The 18,265-nt window shown below is 47.1% G+C and overlaps 1 protein-coding gene across 2 annotated transcripts in view; it reads right to left on the bottom strand.

Annotated features, from left to right (window-relative positions):
- Window positions 1-18,265, bottom strand: part of PLXNB1 (plexin B1) — a 363,371-nt gene that overhangs the window by 19,569 nt on the left and 325,537 nt on the right. For both annotated transcript variants that reach the window (XM_069206118.1, XM_069206119.1), the window contains 4 exons: window positions 17,805-17,889; window positions 13,417-13,583; window positions 13,159-13,319; window positions 7,628-7,775 (listed from right to left, as the gene is read on the bottom strand). In XM_069206118.1, the coding sequence (XP_069062219.1) occupies window positions 7,628-7,775; window positions 13,159-13,319; window positions 13,417-13,583; window positions 17,805-17,889 (561 nt within the window). The remainder of the gene's footprint in view (window positions 1-7,627; window positions 7,776-13,158; window positions 13,320-13,416; window positions 13,584-17,804; window positions 17,890-18,265) is intronic.

Below are 18,265 nucleotides of genomic sequence, written 5' to 3'. Positions count from 1 at the left end.
GCAGGAGGTTACTCCCCAGGGAGCAGCGTTGGAGTGCCATTGAGAGGGAGGCCTTTGCTGTGGTTTGGTCCCTGAAGAAGCTGAGACCATACCTCTTTGGGACTCACTTCCTAGTTCAAACTGACCACAGACCTCTCAAATGGCTGATGCAAATGAAAGGTGAAAATCCTAAACTGTTGAGGTGGTCCATCTCCCTACAGGGAATGGACTTTATAGTGGAACACAGACCTGGGACTGCCCATGCCAATGCAGATGGCCTTTCCAGGTTCTTCCACTTAGAAAATGAAGACTCTCTTGGGAAAGGTTAGTCTCATCCTCTTTCGTTTGGGGGGGGGTTGTGTAAGGAAATGCCTCCTTGGCATGGTTGCCCCCTGACTTTTTGCCTTTGCTGATGCTATGTTTACAATTGAAAGTGTGCTGAGGCCTGCTAACCAGGCCCCAGCACCAGTGTTCTTTCCCTAACCTGTACTTTTGTATCCACAATTGGCAGACCCTGGCATCCAGATAAGTCCCTTGTAACTGGTACTTCTAGTACCAAGGGCCCTGATGCCAAGGAAGGTCTCTAAGGGCTGCAGCATGTCTTATGCCACCCTGGAGACCTCTCACTCAGCACAGACACACTGCTTGCCAGCTTGTGTGTGCTAGTGAGGACAAAACGAGTAAGTCGACATGGCACTCCCCTCAGGGTGCCATGCCAGCCTCTCACTGCCTATGCAGTATAGGTAAGCCACCCCTCTAGCAGGCCTTACAGCCCTAAGGCAGGGTGCACTATACCATAGGTGAAGTACCAGTGCATGAGCATGGTACCCCTACAGTGTCTAAACAAAACCTTAGACATTGTAAGTGCAGGGTAGCCATAAGAGTATATGGTCTGGGAGTCTGTCAAACACGAACTCCACAGCACCATAATGGCTACACTGAAAACTGGGAAGTTTGGTATCAAACTTCTCAGCACAATAAATGCACACTGATGCCAGTGTACATTTTATTGTAAAATACACCACAGAGGGCACCTTAGAGGTGCCCCCTGAAACTTAACCGACTATCTGTGTAGGCTGACTAGTTTTAGCAGCCTGCCACAAACCGAGACATGTTGCTGGCCCCATGGGGAGAGTGCCTTTGTCACTCTGAGGCCAGTAACAAAGCCTGCACTGGGTGGAGATGCTAACACCTCCCCCAGGCAGGAATTGTCACACCTGGCGGTGAGCCTCAAAGGCTCACCTCCTTTGTGCCAACCCAGCAGGACACTCCAGCTAGTGGAGTTGCCCGCCCCCTCCGGCCAGGCCCCACTTTTGGCGGCAAGGCCGGAGAAAATAATGAGAAAAACAAGGAGGAGTCACTGGCCAGTCAGGACAGCCCCTAAGGTGTCCTGAGCTGAAGTGACTCTAACTTTTAGAAATCCTCCATCTTGCAGATGGAGGATTCCCCCAATAGGGTTAGGATTGTGACCCCCTCCCCTTGGGAGGAGGCACAAAGAGGGTGTACCCACCCTCAGGGCTAGTAGCCATTGGCTACTAACCCCCCAGACCTAAACACGCCCTTAAATTTAGTATTTAAGGGCTACCCTGAACCCTAGAAAAATAGATTCCTGCAACTACAAGAAGAAGGACTGCCCAGCTGAAAACCCCTGCAGCGGAAGACCAGAAGACGACAACTGCCTTGGCTCCAGAAACTCACCGGCCTGTCTCCTGCCTTCCAAAGATCCTGCTCCAGCGACGCCTTCCAAAGGGACCAGCGACCTCGACATCCTCTGAGGACTGCCCCTGCTTCGAAAAGACAAGAAACTCCCGAGGACAGCGGACCTGCTCCAAGAAAAGCTGCAACTTTGTTTCCAGCTGCTTTAAAGAACCCTGCAAGCTCCCCGCAAGAAGCGTGAGACTTGCAACACTGCACCCGGCGACCCCGACTCGGCTGGTGGCGATCCAACACCTCAGGAGGAACCCCAGGACTACTCTAAGACTGTGAGCACAAAAACCTGTCCCCCCTGAGCCCCCACAGCGCCGCCTGCAGAGGGAATCCCGAGGCTTCCCCTGACCGCGACTCCTTGAATCCTAAGTCCCGACACCTGGGAGAGACCCTGCACCCGCAGCCCCCAGGACCTGAAGGACCGGACTTTCACTGGAGGAGTGACCCCCAGGAGTCCCTCTCCCTTGACCAAGTGGAGATTTCCCAGAGGAACCCCCCCCTTGCCTGCCTGCAGCGCTGAAGAGATCCCTAGATCTCCCATAGACTAACATTGCGAACCCGACGCCTGTTTCTACACTGCACCCGGCCGCCCCCGCGCTGCTGAGGGTGAAATTTCTGTGTGGGCTTGTGTCCCCCCCGGTGCCCTACAAAACCCCCCTGGTCTGCCCTCCGAAGACGCGGGTACTTACCTGCAAGCAGACCGGAACCGGGGCACCCCCTTCTCTCCATTCTAGCCTATGTGTTTTGGGCACCACTTTGAACTCTGCACCTGACCGGCCCTGAGCTGCTGGTGTGGTGACTTTGGGGTTGCTCTGAACCCCCAACGGTGGGCTACCTTGGACCAAGAACTGAACCCTGTAAGTGTCTTACTTACCTGGTAAAACTAACAAAAACTTACCTCCCCCAGGAACTGTGAAAATTGCACTAAGTGTCCACTTTTAAAACAGCTATTTGTCAATAACTTGTAAAGTATACATGCAATTTTTATGATTTGAAGTTCCTAAAGTACTTACCTGCAATACCTTTCGAATGAGATATTACATGTAGAATTTGAACCTGTGGTTCTTAAAATAAACTAAGAAAAGATATTTTTCTATAACAAAACCTATTGGCTGGATTTGTCTCTGAGTGTGTGTACCTCATTTATTGTCTATGTGTATGTACAACAAATGCTTAACACTACTCCTTGGATAAGCCTACTGCTCGACCACACTACCACAAAATAGAGCATTAGTATTATCTCTTTTTTGCCACTATCTTACCTCTAAGGGGAACCCTTGGACTCTGTGCATGCTATTCCTAACTTTGAAATAGCACATACAGAGCCAACTTCCTACACTATTTCAAGGGAACCATAAATGCTGGACCTTAAATCTAGGCCGGTCAAAGAAAACATTTGTTTCTCGCAGGCTTCAATTCACCTTGACTCTCTGTCTGGGGGAGTCGTAGGAAACAGAATGGGATTTACATTGCTGGTGGAAGTCTGGACCATAAGACTCTCTGGAGTAGGATGCTGAGTCTAAAAACCAGTGTCACCTGGCACTGTCTGTTCACTGGTGGGCAACACCAAGGCTTAGATCAGGTACACATCAATGTATCAGTGACAACGTTGTTGGATGGCAGAAAGGACTCGGAGAAAGCCTGTCCGGGCTCTGAAACTCCAGAACTCTACGGAGGAAGGTTGTGGATCCAGAATTACTACGGAAAAGGAAGCACTTTTTTCCATTGAGGGCTTTGGGGCAAAATCCACCCAGTATAAGGGGAAGTACGAACCCCGGTGGCCTGTAAGTCCATATAGAAATTGTCATCATTATAAGGTAGGGGGGAATCATCCTCACCACCTCCATTGTCATCTCCTAGAGGAGGCAAACTCCAATCAGAATCAAAACTGAGAAGCTAGTGGAGCAACTGAGGGCAGCCCCATAGAAGAGTCAGCGTTTCGTCTGAATCTGACTGTACAGGAATGTGGTGCATCAGAATGGTGTCAGGATGCACTGTGGCTGCTGCTGAGATGAGTTTGGAGTTGGACATCGGTGTCACAAAGAGTGCCCCACTGGCGCGACCTGCATCTGGACCAGCGTCCATACTGAAAGGAACTGGCAGGAGTCGTAGAGACTGAGTGGAATTCAGCACAGGAGTCGGTGGAAACCCAAGGTGGGTTCAAGAAGTACAGATGGTGCAGACAGATTCGCAAGCAGTAACCTGACTGGAGGCCTCCACAGATCCTTGGGGCACAAAGGCACGCCAGAAGGAACCGGAAGAGTGCCATAAATGTCCCTAAAGGCCTCTACGTGTTGCTGTGTCGCCAATGACCTTGGGAACTCTGAGTGCATCAGGATCACTTGTGGAATCAGCACCTCAACTGGAGACTGAGAGTGAGACCGAGTGGCATCTTTACGACCAAGCGGCTTCTCTGAAGACAGAGAGTGGAACTGCTTTTGTCACTGCTTTTAGTCTAAGATGACTTTGTTGACAAAGATGAGCTGTCACAGAAATGGACTCGAGCGGAAAGGAGATGCGCGCTCTACTCCGAACAAGAGAGGGACAACATATAGATTGGTCCATTGTCTTGGATCACCTGTGCGCTGGGGGGGGTCGGGGGGAATTCTTCACATGACTCAGAGTCATGCCTGAGCCCAATCACCTAAGGCACACCTTCTGCAGGTCTATCCCAAACCCCTGTTTCCAACACTCATGGCATAGTTTAAACTGGGCACTTTCAGGTGGGAACATTGCCCTCTTGCACAGAGGCTTTCAATGTTTGGAAGAAAAAAGATGTGTCAATCTGAAAAACAGAAGCAGCGTTCCGGATCTGCGTTCGTAGGTTGGCAAGCAGGGGTGGCACTTATATGTGGCTCCACTCCGTGACTTACGCTAGGTACAAAGTAAATGCAGAGCCAGAAGCGCCATCAAGTGGCACCCGTGAGCGCTGCAGTGAAAGCTTCCCTATCCAGACCGGCGCCTGGGATATTCTAAAGTTAAGGAATCTGTGGTTAGAAGTGTCCATCAGAATGGTATGCTTTAGATGCAAACCCCTAAAATGTAGGTATTGTTTGGACTCTGTAGTGGGTGGCAGCGCTTAATTTGTAAAAGAGTAAGTGCCAGGGCCCTCGTCAGGAGGCCGCCTCGGCTTGCACCATATGTTGCACGGTCAGCGCTGCCAGTGACAGAACCTACACAACTCCTAACCATCGCAATGCTACAAGCGTGACAAATCATACTGTTCGAGGCCCCCAAAGCTGTAAGAATGGCTTAGGTCGCATGGATTAGTTGTTTACAATGTATATAGAATTAGTAAACAACTGTTGTTCTGCTCATCTTTAAATTACAAAAAACAGCGCCACCGTGCGGCAGCTGTCAGTTCCCAGTGTGGGCAAATAAGTGCCGGTGCGGCACACCAGAAACCACCAGCTCAAATTAAGCACTGGTGGGTGGTGGACCGCTCCTGCTTCTGTCCCAGCACTGAGTGGTACCCAGGACTGCACCAGTACAGGAATTTGGCCCAGGGTCCCTGAACGTGCATTCCTGACACATGACCAGAATCCATTCTGTGGAAAAATGCTCAGAAGAGATTAAAGAAACAACGAGTTTGGAAGATCCCTGAGCTTAAGCCAGAATACTCGTGGCAGACACTCTGGATGTATCTCCTTTTTTGCCACGTCTTGGTTAAAATTCGGAGCAAGTCCAGTGGGCCCACAGTGTGCATAACAAATCATGGGGCAGACCATAAAAAAAGGCTTTCTCAGGCAGTCCATCAGGGGTGAGAAACAGTAAGCAGCAGCACAGGCTTTAGCTCCAAGAGCAAAATAAGGGATAAACATCTGCAGTGCAAACAACATAATCCAAGCATTAGAACACAAAGCAGGTCAGGTGAACCGGTCCACATCATCAGGAGGACAAAGGGGACAGCGGCGGGCACACAGCGGCGGGCACACAGCTTACTCGGCAGTGCCAGAGGCTGTAACATGTATTAGAACATTGGAATGCTGGGGGCTCCATTGAAAACAATGGAGTGCTGCGGGCTTTTACTGGCCGGTAAAAGCCCGCAGCGCCAACATTCCAATGTTCGCTTTGTTCACAGCAACAGCTGTGAACAAAGCCTCACGGAGCCCGAGGGGATTTTAATCCCCTCGGACTCTGTGAATTTTTTTTTTTTTAATAGAACATTCTGCCCTGAGTGGCAGAATGTTCTAATAGCCTTAGAACCCGCCGTAGCAGGCTCTACCGGCTATTAAAGTCCCTCTCCCTTGTTAAATGCCCTCGCCGAACGCGGGGAGCGGGCCTTTAATAGCCGGTAGAGCCCGCTACGGCGGGTTCTAAGGCTATAGTGGGACGAGGATTTTTGCACTGCTTTCAAATGTAACATATTTTATCTATCCTCCTTGACGTGCCATGAGGCAGCACTGGGCTCCCTTGATTTGGGGAGCAGAGAGGTAATGCTGGTGAAGAAACTCAGACCAGCTGATTGGATGGGTGCATCCGTCATGGGGAAGGTGTGATGGCACATGAACACACAATAACTGGGCTTTACTGAAAATCAAATTCAGGGCATGATTTAAAGTTTGGCGGACGGGTTACTCCATCACAAACAAGACGGCTATCCCGTCCACCACATTAACAGGATATAATGGAATCGTAATACGGCAGATGGGATAGCCGTCATCCATATTATCATTCCCACAGGATAGAATGGAATCGTAATACGGCAGATGGGATAGCCATCATCCATATTATGATTCCCACAGGATATAATGGAATCGTAATACGGCAGATGGGATAGCCGTCATCCATATTATCATTTCCCACAGGATATAATGGAATCGTAATACGGCAGATGGGATAGCCGTCACATTTGTGATGGAGTAAATCTTCTGGCAAACTCCAAATCAGGCCCTAAATCTTTAAACAATATATTAATAACTAGTGACATTGCATGAGAGTTTTCTTGTAGACGACAGGTCGCTACTGACCCGCCTGCAGGTGCTTTGAATGATTTGCAGTATGGGCTAATTCAATGCTGGTGACTAAGTTATTAAAGTGTTGTGTACCATAGACTTAAAGTGTCTGACGGAGAGCACTGGAGCTCGAATCTCCCACTGAACACCAGCTTCTCACACTGCCCACCAGTATGAGCCTTTCAGAAAGCACAGCGTCCACCACTGCAAGCTTCTCTATCATTCTGTAAGTGCAACGCTCTCACACTGACGAGTGCAAACTTCTCACACAGCCCAGTGCCGTCCCTCTCACTGCCCATCACTGCAATGTCTTCTTACACTTCCCACCAGTGTGAGCATCTCATAGAGCCCAGTGCCAACCCTCTCACTGCCCATCACTGCAATGTCTTCTTACACTTCCCACCAGTGTGAGCCTCACACAGCCCAGTGCCCACCCTTCCACACTGCCTGCGAGTGCAGACTGTCCTCTCTGTGCCCACCAGTGTGAGCCTCACAAAGCCCAGTGCCGTCCCTCTCACTGCCCATCACTGCAATGTCTTCTCACACTTCCCATCAGTGTGAGCCTCTCACACAGCCAAGTGCCCACCCTTCCACACTGCCTGCAAGTGCGGGCTTTCCTCACTGTGCTTACCAGAGTGAGCGGCTCACACTGTCCCGTGACAGCTTTTTCAAAGTAGCCACCAGAGGAACTTTCCTCACTTTGCATGAGTGTGCCTTGTGTGTGTGTGCTTTGTGTATGTGTGTGTTCTGTGAATATATGCTTTGTGCACATGTACCAGCATATGTAAGTCTGCTGTGATGTGAGTACCAATCTGAATCCCATATTTTGAAATGCATTTGGATATTCTTTGGGAAAACTTTGACGCTACAACAGTTCAACGAGAAAACCTGGAAGCAGGAGAAAAAGGTGGGAATGAAGAAAGGTGTCTCCACTGTCGTCCACTACCCAGTAAATTGAAAATGTAAAGGTGTGCACCCAAGCTTACCCTCCCCAGCTTATGGTCCGCGATTGTGCAGGAGTCCATGAATGTCTGAGCGATGACGGAGAGGACCGCGTCCACGTTGTCGGAAGCCTGAACGTCAAAAATGAACTGAGGGTTTTTGATGATGTTGATCCAGAAGCGGAGCGGGAGACTGTGGGGATAAAAGCATGATGGGTACATTTAGGAGCAGCTTGGGGGTATGGCTGAATGCAAAAAAAGTATTTACTGTCAGAACATTGAAAGCAGCAAGTGCTAACCTCATGTTCAGCAACCACTGTGGCAACTTTTAATGGATCATCATGCTCGCTTCTCCTGCTAGAACATGCTTCAAAAATGTGAGATATATTTAACCTTATCCTGAATATAGTGCAGCTCTGGAGTTATATTTCCATAACCCATCTATCATTCTCCTGAGGTGGGTGGCTCGGTGTAACACAGGACTCTGGCCCTCATTAGAACCCTGGCGGTTGGCGGAGAAGTGGCGGTCTTACCGCCAACAGGCTGGCGGTAAAAAAATTGGAATTATGACCATGGTGGTTACCGCCATGGTAATCCGCCACTTCTTTGAACCGACTACCAGGGCGGAGACGACCGCTGGGCTGGAGACTTGGGTCTCCAGCCCGGTGTCCGTCACAAGACTGCCGGCGGTATCACGACCCGGCTGACCGCCATGGATTTCATGGGGTTGGGAACCGCCATGAAATCCATGGCGGTAAGCACTATCAGTGCCAGGGAATCCCTTCCCTGGCACTGATAGGGGTCTACCCCTATCGTCGAGTCCTTCCCCGACACCCCCAACCCCCTGCCACCCCCAAAGGTGGCAGGACCCCCCTCCCCACCCCTACCCCCGACATCACTACACAGACACACACCGACACACATGCAGACACCACCAACACACATAACCCGCACACACACAAACAAAAATTCAAACAGACACACACACAGTCATACACGCACACCCTCATTCAGACATACACGCACACATCCATACAGACATACATACAGGCAGACACGCACGCATTTTCAAACCCAATACCCCCTCCACATGCATACACGCAATCACACGCACACCCCCATGCACGCACACAACACCCAACACCCCCTCACCCCCCTCCCATAACGGATGATCAACTTACCTGATCCGTTGATCCTCTGGGAGGGGACGGGATCCATGGGGGCTGCTCCGCCGCCAGCACCCCGTCAACAGAACACTGCCACGCCGAATCACATAACGTGATTCAGTGGGAGGTGTTCTGTTGACGGGGCGGTGGAGGTGGAGCATCCTCCACTTCCCCGCCGACCGCCAGTATGGCTGCTGGCGGCTCTCCATCCGGAAAAGGATGGAGGGCTGCCAGCAGTCATAATTCGCTGAGCGGAAAACTCAGCACGGCGGTCGCTCGACGGTCTTGTGAAAAGACCGCTGAGGTTGAAATGACCCCCTCTGTCTTCATACGGTATAGGCCACCCCACAAAACCCAGGCACTTCCCAGGCCTTTCCACCCACAGTCCCCCTCACAGACCTCTACACCATCCCAAGACTGCAGAGGCAGGCGTGGGCAGACAGACTGAAGTTTACAACATGAGCAGAGCACCCCCTAGGGCCCTTCTGAGGTTGAACCACAGCGCACCACTCCTTCTGTGTGCGGTCTCTGCTTACAACAGGCCAGTGATTTAAGTGGGATGAAAAGGGTGTGTGTATAACTCCCAAGTTTCCCATTTCCAAGCGCGATCGGGTTCAATCTTACAACGAATCATTTTTATTAAAAACCCAGCCAGTGTGTGCCGATGGACAAACAGCCTCGAAATATTTAAAATTCAAATTGAAATTAATTAATAGTGCTGTAACATTTCTTTTCATTTTGTTCTCCATTTATATAACTGTATACAATTATCCTACATTAATATTTAACACAAAAATATTGTTATAATTTTTTTTCAAGTTTAATAGACTTTTTTTTTTTATAAGCTTTTCTTATAATTTACAAAAGGGATATATCAACCACCGGGCAGAGATCTCCCTATGATAAAGTATCGGGAAAGATAAATACATAAAATATATATATATATATATATATATATATATATATATATATATATTTGTGTTAAACATTATTGTAATGTTATATATTAAGTTCAAATGTAGAATAAAAAAAGGTACATGACTATTAATAACCAAAATAACTTTTTTTTTCTTTTTCAAGTTTAATATATATAGTTTTTTTTTTACTTTTCCCTATACTTTACCATAGAGAGGTCTTCACCACTGTGCCAGAGACCTCCTGAGGGTAAAGTATAAGGAAACGTAATAAAAGTTTGTTAAACATGAAAAATTTAGGGAGATATTTTTATGTTATATATTAATGTAAATTATGGTTACATATTTATTTAACTGTAGACCAAAAATAGAACTATTAAACTATTAATTTTGGACAAAGGTTCCAGAGACACTATAGTTAGGTTGACATTTTACCCACACAAATCCATAGAAATTCAGCAGTTATAATTACACTTAAAGTTATATTTATGTTAATAAACTATAACTCATGGCCTAAAGTTACTTAACGCCACAAGTTATAATTTCTTCAGATATGTATAATTGTGAGTATAACTACAACTGCTGAATTTCTATGGTTTCCTGTGGATCAAATGTCAACCTAACTATAACGTCCCTGTAACCTTTGGCTGTTTACAGTAAATTTGTATGTTGTTTAATGTAAAGTAATATATAAGTATCATACATTAACACAACCAATGTCGCGCACGGCCTTTGGCTGTCTGTAAGGGGGTTGGCAGCAGGGCCTGTGGCCAACCCCTCCCCCCACTGCATACACCCAAACGAACGCTGTGCATGGCCTTTGCCCGTGCGCGGTGGGGGTATGGTATGTTACTTTTGTTCCGATTGGGCTTCAGATCCATTGTGGATTTATACTAGGGGTTGCGCTGTGCTCCGCGGTGGATCTGGGGATTGGTCAAAAAATGTGGGCAATATTTTACCCATGAGGGGTCCCTCAGAGACCTCCTCGGTGTGCCCTATGGGTCAGGATACCGATTATCCTGAGCCTTTATGTGTGTTTTTATTTATGTATTCTCCCCTGGGCCTTGCCAAGAAACAAAAAGGTGGGACCAACTTCCCTTTCAGGCTGTGGCCAGGCAATCAGGGCCTTTCATTTTATCCAGCTCCACGGGTACCAAGAAGGAGCTGTGTCCCTAAATATCTATATATTTTTTTCCTTTAAAAAACTCTGAAACTACTGAAATGATTTACACCAAATTACAGAAGGGGCTCTTTCTAGACCAAGATCTAACTTTCAGCAAAATTTGGTGTCATTCTGTTCAGTGATTCAGGCTGTAGATGTGTCTAAAACGGTAAAATCCCCATGGGGAAAAAGCATTTTGGGACCCCCACCCCTTTTTCTCTGCCCCAGCTTGACGAATCACCCCGAAACTTCTCAGACAGCAGGTGAAGTAACTAGCACGCTTGTTTTGAAAACTTTGTGAAAATTCCTCAAACTGCGCCAAAGTTATTAGCAAAACAAAAAAAACAGTTTGTCTGGAAAAGTTGGTCCTAACTAAACACTCATGACAACATTGATAATATCACTGTAACATTTGCAGTAAAATTACTGATGAGAAAACTGTGCATGGTGAGGGTGCGAGTTTTAGTTACCTTAGGGCAGGAGTTATAGTTACCTGAAATAACTAACTATAACTGCTGAATTTCTATGGTTTTGTGCGTGTAAAATCGGAACCCAACTAAAACGCCCCTTCAGCCTTTGATTTGTTGGTGAGTATAAGTTCATGGTAATGGACGAGGTGGTGCCTTTGTATGGACGCTCTTTGCACATGTGCTCTATGACCTTCTTGAAGGCTACAGCCGAAACGCATTGGTCTGGTGTTTTTCCTGCACTTTAAAAAAAATATTGCAATAAAGGATAGTTAAAGTAGAGTTGTGCCGCTAGTGTCATCCCTGTGCTCGACCTTCAGATTCTGTGGTGTGGGAGACGATGGAGAATAAAATATATAACACACAAACACCACACACACAAATTAATAAAGTTAACATTATTTCCCATGTTCCATTTTAAGTGCCTGCTTTCATTTGTTTCTATGGAAGGATGTTGCAGTGTTGGTCATGCGTGGTGCTGGACTGACTTGTGCATCCTTTTTGGCAGTAGTAACTTACACTCGAAAATGTGGTTCCACTTCCTTTTACACTGTCTCAGGGGTGGAGACACATGAGTCTATACTTTTCAGTAACCTTACACTGGTAAATAGCAGATAGCCGAAAGCAGCAAAATTACTCACAATTTTGAGAGTTAACTTACACGTGTAACTTCCTCAGAAGTGAATGCTATCTGTGTGACTAGTCCTGTCCGTGTTCACTCCTTTAAATTCTTTCCCATGCAGTGTGCACTGTTTTTATGTATGCTCACACTCCCACATGATTAAGAATATAAGACACATATATAAAGTAGCTGGCGTCCCTAAAATTTCTAGCCTTGAAAAAGCTCCAGGTTGGGGTGAAACACGAGTGGGCTGACAATCTGAAACCATTTACCAAGTTAATATCTTCAGAAGCCAATTTAATTTAAAGAATTAAGCAAAAAAGAAGCAGAAAGAACCGAAAATAAATAATTTTGGATTGTAGATCAAGACTTTTTAGTCACTCCAACATATGTGAGGAAAAGGACAATATTGACAAACAAGAGCTAACTATTGTCAAATATTCTGATACCATATAAAGCAGTAAGGAAAAGTTTTTGAACATAGAGTACACTTCGTACTTACATTCATGCGCGTCATTGTCTGAATTCAGATTTTTACATTGAAGAGTTCATGGTGCATCATTTATATTTTATCATACAATTATAAGCAGAAATATTTCTTAATTGAAGTGAAATTTGTGTGTGAAAAACAGAGCTTGATGCAAGTTAGGCTCCTTGGTTAATTTTTCCAAGGACTTTGTGCAGAAGCCAAGCAGTGCTCTATCTCTGTGCTGGTATGGGTGATCATGGATAGGGGAAGCAGGGCTCTATCTCTATGCTGGTCTGGCTGATCATGGATAGGGGAAGCAAAGCTCTATCTCTGTGCTGGTATGGGTGATCATGGATAGGGGAAGCAGGGCTCTATCTCTGTGCTGGTCTGGCTGACCATGGATAGGGGAAGCAGGGCTCTATCTCTGTGCTGGTCTGGCTGATCATGGATAGGGGAAGCAGGGCTCTATCTCTGTGCTGGTCTGGGTGATCATGGATAGGGGAAGCAGGGCTCTATCTCTGTGCTGGTCTGGCTGATCATGGATAGGGGAAGCAGGGCTCTGGCTACGCAGAGCAGCTTGTAGGCAGGAATGAGGCTCAGGAGCAGTATGGTTAGGAAGGTTTATGACTAAGAAGGGCTTGGACCAACAAAAGGTTTCTGATAAGTAGGGTTAGGGCTAAGCAGTGATCTGTTGTACTGGGCCTACTAAGCACATCAAAGGCAAAGGACACAAATCTCATTCACAGTCATGTGACGTATTGCACTTTGAGCCTCACCTGTTTGTTTTCCAGATGTGGATGGTCTCCGGGTCCGTAATGCTGTGGTGTATAGCTTGGTCATCCAAGAGGTCGAAGAAATACTTGACAGCCAGTGGCACCGGGCGGCTGGTGCTGAGAATCACCTGGAACAGGTCATCAACAAACTTCTGCAGGGTTCCCTGCAGAGGATACAAGTAAAAGAGTGGGGTCAGGACAGAAGGCTCAGGGCTGATCGGAAGGGGCCAAACATGGACAGATCAGGGCCATCCCTCCTACCTTCATTGAGAGGAGACGTGTCAGGTATATTTCTGGGATGGCCTTTGCCCGCTCACGGTCCCGAAGACTTCCTCGTCTGTGTTTTGGAAGCTCAGGCTCTTCGGTCGGCTTTGCCAGGTGCCAAAGCTTTATCCCACCCTCATCTGCATCCTCCAACATTGGTGTTTCTGGAAAACAATGTCCTACTTTAACAAATTACCTTCTGTACTGGAATCAAACAGGCAGCAATGTCACCTGAATAGCAGGCACAAGTTTCTTAAACTGTTAAACAATCCCAAATGAGTGATAACCAGTCAAATGCACTTCTACCCTCACACTTAGCAGCTGACACAAGTGCAGAACTGTTACTTTAGTTGCAGGGATAACAGGGTCTGTCACCATTCAACATTTATTACCATGTTTGAGGCAAGGGCTTTCCTAGCAAATTGTTTTAAAAGGCACAATTGTTTTATCGTAGGGTAAAATGTCTTCTGATATCACATCTTCGTGTGTCATTGGTGGTTGGTAAGATGGCCAAAGTCTGCTCTATGCCACTTCTGCTTGTTATTCTTTGGTGACTGGACGCAGGGTTGGAACACCTTGTTCGGAAGCATGAATATTTTCTGGATTCACATGCTGAGCCTTGTGGCAGGTGTCTCCTCCTGTTATTCCATATTGAAAGAGACGGTTGTGTGATTACCCATTCCTAGAGGTTGGTGACACGAGGCACAATGCCCTCTCCTCCAATCACGTTAGTCAATGCATCACCGCCACGCCACTGTAGAAAGCAGCGCAGCTAACCAATCACAAGTTTTCGCTTGAAAGACACTAAGGGGCTGATTCTAACCTTGGCGGACGGCGGAGGCCGTCCGCCAAGGTTCCGCCGTCAGAACACCGCACCGCGGTCGAAAGACCGCGGCGGTGATTCTGAGATTTGCCCTGGGCTGGCGGGCGGCCGCCAAAAGGCCGCCCGCCAGCCCAGGGCAAATCAACCTTTCCACTAGGATGCCGGCTCAGAATTGAGCCGGCGGAGTGGGAAGGTGCGACGGGTGCAGTTGCACCCGTCGCGTATTTCAGTCTCTGCTACGCAGACACTGAAATACTTTGTGGGGTCCTCTTACGGGGGCCCCTGCCGTGCCCATGCCAGTGGCATGGGCACGGCAGGGGCCCCCAGGGGCCCCGCGGCACCCCCTACCGCCATCCTGTTCCTGGCGGGCGAACCGCCAGGAACAGGATGGCGGTAGGGGGTGTCAGAATCCCCCATGGCGGCGCAGCAAGCTGCGCCGCCATGGGGGATTCTAAGGGCAGCGGTAAACCGGCGGGAGACCGCCGGTTTGCCTCTTCTGACCGCGGCCAAACCGCCGCGGTCAGAATGCCCTGCGGGGCACCGCCGGCCTGTCGGCGGTGCTCCCGCCGACCCTGGCCCCGGCGGTCTTAGACCGCCGGGGTCAGAATGACCCCCTAAATGGTGCAATCGGCGTGAAAAGAATGCTGCAAACTGCCATGTCTTGCCAGTCGTGCAGAGACGTCTTAAAATGATCCACTCTAGAGCCTAGCATTCCTTCACAGACGATTGTTCATGCAAGTTGCAAGGACAACCATCTACAATTGCAGTTGTGCAAAGACACACTCCTGCATGGGACGTAAGACTCAAAGGTCCTTTGCTAACGACTGCAGAGAGCACATTTGTGAAGCATGCGGGCACAAATGCTTTAGTTAGGTCCTTCTGTGGAAAGGGTCACAGCTATCAATCCTAGTTGGACTCGCCCCATGAGTTGGGCCACAGCTGTTCTTGGTAGTAAAGGTGCAACCGACACCAAATTTGTGGCATGTACTACACAGAGTGATAAGTTATTAAAGTAATATATGTGTAACTATGGCTGACCCTTGCGTGGGGCAGCGTGAGCAGAGCCTGAAGCGTCACACTTCTCTGCGGTACGGCAAACATTGCATCCTTCGAGCAACAGAAAGAACCACATGGCTCCAAAAAGTACCCAGAGACCAACATAACCACTTCCTACCCCAAGCTGCCAGCCTGCAGGATCAGCAAGATACCCACTAGCATTAACCAAAGGGAAGTTAAAGTGAGATTGCAGACAACTAGTGAACAAGAAACGTACAGCTCAGTTCGCTGTTTTTGCTTTCAAACAAAAGAGGGATACAACAAGTGCTCTCTGGTGAATTTTCAGATTTGATTGAACTGAGGGTGCACAAACTGTTAAACTTCACACTCGAAGCTCAGTGAGTTTCTTTAACTTGCAGAGTTTGTCTTGATAAATCTCCTTTTCTTCAAACCAGTATATTTTATAGTATGATTCATAAAATGCAGTTAATTTGTATTCTCAGAAGAAGAAGAAAGTTTATTGACAAGGTTAACTAAAACCATTGCAATTCAAACACACGTCCAATGTAAAAGCTTAACATACTGACTGTATAAATCAGAAGCTCATAAAAACGTAATTTGCTTATTTGAAACTGAATCATATCATGATGTTAAATTGTACGGAAGTAAAACCTGCTCCGCTAATTTCAACCTTGTTCTTAATCAGGATTTTCTTATTCCCGTGTTAAAGCTGTGTTGTTAGTTGCTAAAAGGCGTGGCGGCCGGCAGTTTTAGGAGGGAGGGGGGCGGGCGGGAAGCACCCTCACACACACACATCCATTAACAACACACATCATTTAAAAAGAGATCCCTCTCTCTCTCTCTCCTTCCCCTCCTCTACCCCCCAACTTCATCACAGAGTGGGATGGGGTCAGTGAGACTGCTGACCCCTCCCCACTCTCTGACGAGGTGTCACTGATTGACACTCATCCTGGGCGCTTCAGGGCTTAAACCTGAAGCGCCCAGATCGAAGTCAATGGGTGACGCTTTCCTTGTCATCCGGGGGAGGGCCTCGAGGCACCTTTGCTGAGCCGAGGAGGTCACGCCCATAAGAGCTGTGACCTCTTCAACCCAGCAAAGTTCAGCTCACACATCCAGGAGTTTGTGCTAATCGCGCATGTCTTTTCCTGGCTGCCTGACCTGAACATGAAGAGTGTCTGTTAGGGTGACCTTTGTTCAGCCTGACAGACACTCTTCATAAGGGGCAAAAGGTGGGGGGGCGTGGCCCCTCCACCCTAAAGGATGGGCTGCGCCTGGTTAAAAGTAAAATTCAGGGATTATCCTTAAATAATTAACACTAAGTCATACCTATGACCAATTTCTGCCTGCAGTTGACCGTTTAAAAACTCTTCTAACACCAGTTGATAAATCATGCACTCTCGGATTGCTAGAGTTTATTCTCTAATTCTTTTTGGGCCTGTACCATAAATTTGGTCCCTCAACAAGAAAATGGAATTGAGAGTGTGCTAAGCCAACTGATAACGGCCGGCCTACATGAGCGTATATTTAATGGCCTGAAGATGTTTTTCAAATACAATATCCCGAGGCCTAGCAAAGCCGGGCACACGCAAAAGATGTGTTCTAATGACTCTCGTCTGTACCCACACAGTCGGCAAAAATGTGTCGGTACTTGCTGTCTCCATAAAGGGACTGTGTCTTTCGTTTCCATCAACCTGAATCAAAAAAGCATGAACCGATGTTTCAAAAGTCAATTTGTATTCTCATTTCTTTCGGCTGAGATCGTCCACGTACACTAAAGGTTTTCAAGATATGATGGATTGGGCTAATTCTTACTATTAGCCCCAGATCACTCCTGTCCGCCGAAACCTATGGTTTTACACATTTTTCAGTTTTTTAAAATTAAGAATATTGCAATAATGACTCTTTAATGAATTTCTTCATTTTATAACATTATATTATTTTGATGCAAAATCAGTTTCTTGTCACAGTGAAGAAGCAATAAAGTTCTTATCATGATGAATGAGTTCTCCACCATGAAAAGCACAGACAACAAAACAGAAGGACATTTGAAGACTTGAAAAATTTAAAGAAATGTTGGTTTCAAATATTAGAAATAGAATAAAGATATGGCATAAAACCTAAGACACTATTGCGAAAATCTTATAGAAACACTGAAAAACCTTCAAAGGACAGAAGTGATTTGATGTAGGATTTGAGAATTTGCTTGACTGAGGGATCTGAGATTAGACAGTCTGTCTCCTCCTTCTAAAGTTGACCACACATACATTGGTGCAAATCTCTCCACTTGTCAGTGTTCCACAGTTTTCGGCTAGTAACGCAATGATGTGCGACACTGGAATAACATCCCTGAGGTGGAAGCTGTCTATGCACTCCTAACACAATCCCGGACCCTGTAATAATATGGACGCCCGGAGACTAATGATAACCCGATACCAGGCTTCGAGGAAAGCTGCATGACCAACATGCCTGCAGGCGACGGCTTCTCTTATTTTACACTATAAAGCTCAGGGAACCTCAGCTGGCAGCCTCAAAACATGTGACTCACTCTCTCCAGGGATGTAGTCATGATTTTCAGGATGGATGTGTTTGCTCAGACGTGTCACCAGCGCCACCGTTGCTCCGTCTGGTACCTGGAACCAATGCAGAACATGGAGAGTTTTAAAATTTGTTAGCTTCAACGCAAAATATATCCACTTTCCAGTTGAAACACAGAAAGGCTTCTGGCTGTAGAGGCACACAAAGGGGGCTCTCAGAAGGCGCCAGGCTTTCAGCCCTGAAGAACTAGATATCCCGACAACACACACGTTTCGTAACTGAAATAACATCCTGATACAATATAATCTTTGCATTTGTGTGTTTCCTTTTTTTGTACATAAAACTACCATTGACCTGCTTATAGTCCTGGTACCCGATACCTGCTGGCTGTTGCATCAATCTGTATTTCTTAAGTCTTTTTTGAAAATTCTGTATGGGTACAAAGTCGCTCTGTACAGTTTAGTCTTCTAG

This window comes from Pleurodeles waltl, chromosome 9 (genome assembly GCF_031143425.1).
Source record: "Pleurodeles waltl isolate 20211129_DDA chromosome 9, aPleWal1.hap1.20221129, whole genome shotgun sequence".
NCBI lineage: Eukaryota > Metazoa > Chordata > Amphibia > Caudata > Salamandridae > Pleurodeles > Pleurodeles waltl.
The sequence above is the reverse complement of the archived record's forward strand: the minus strand, read 5'-3'. Positions and strand labels throughout refer to the sequence as shown.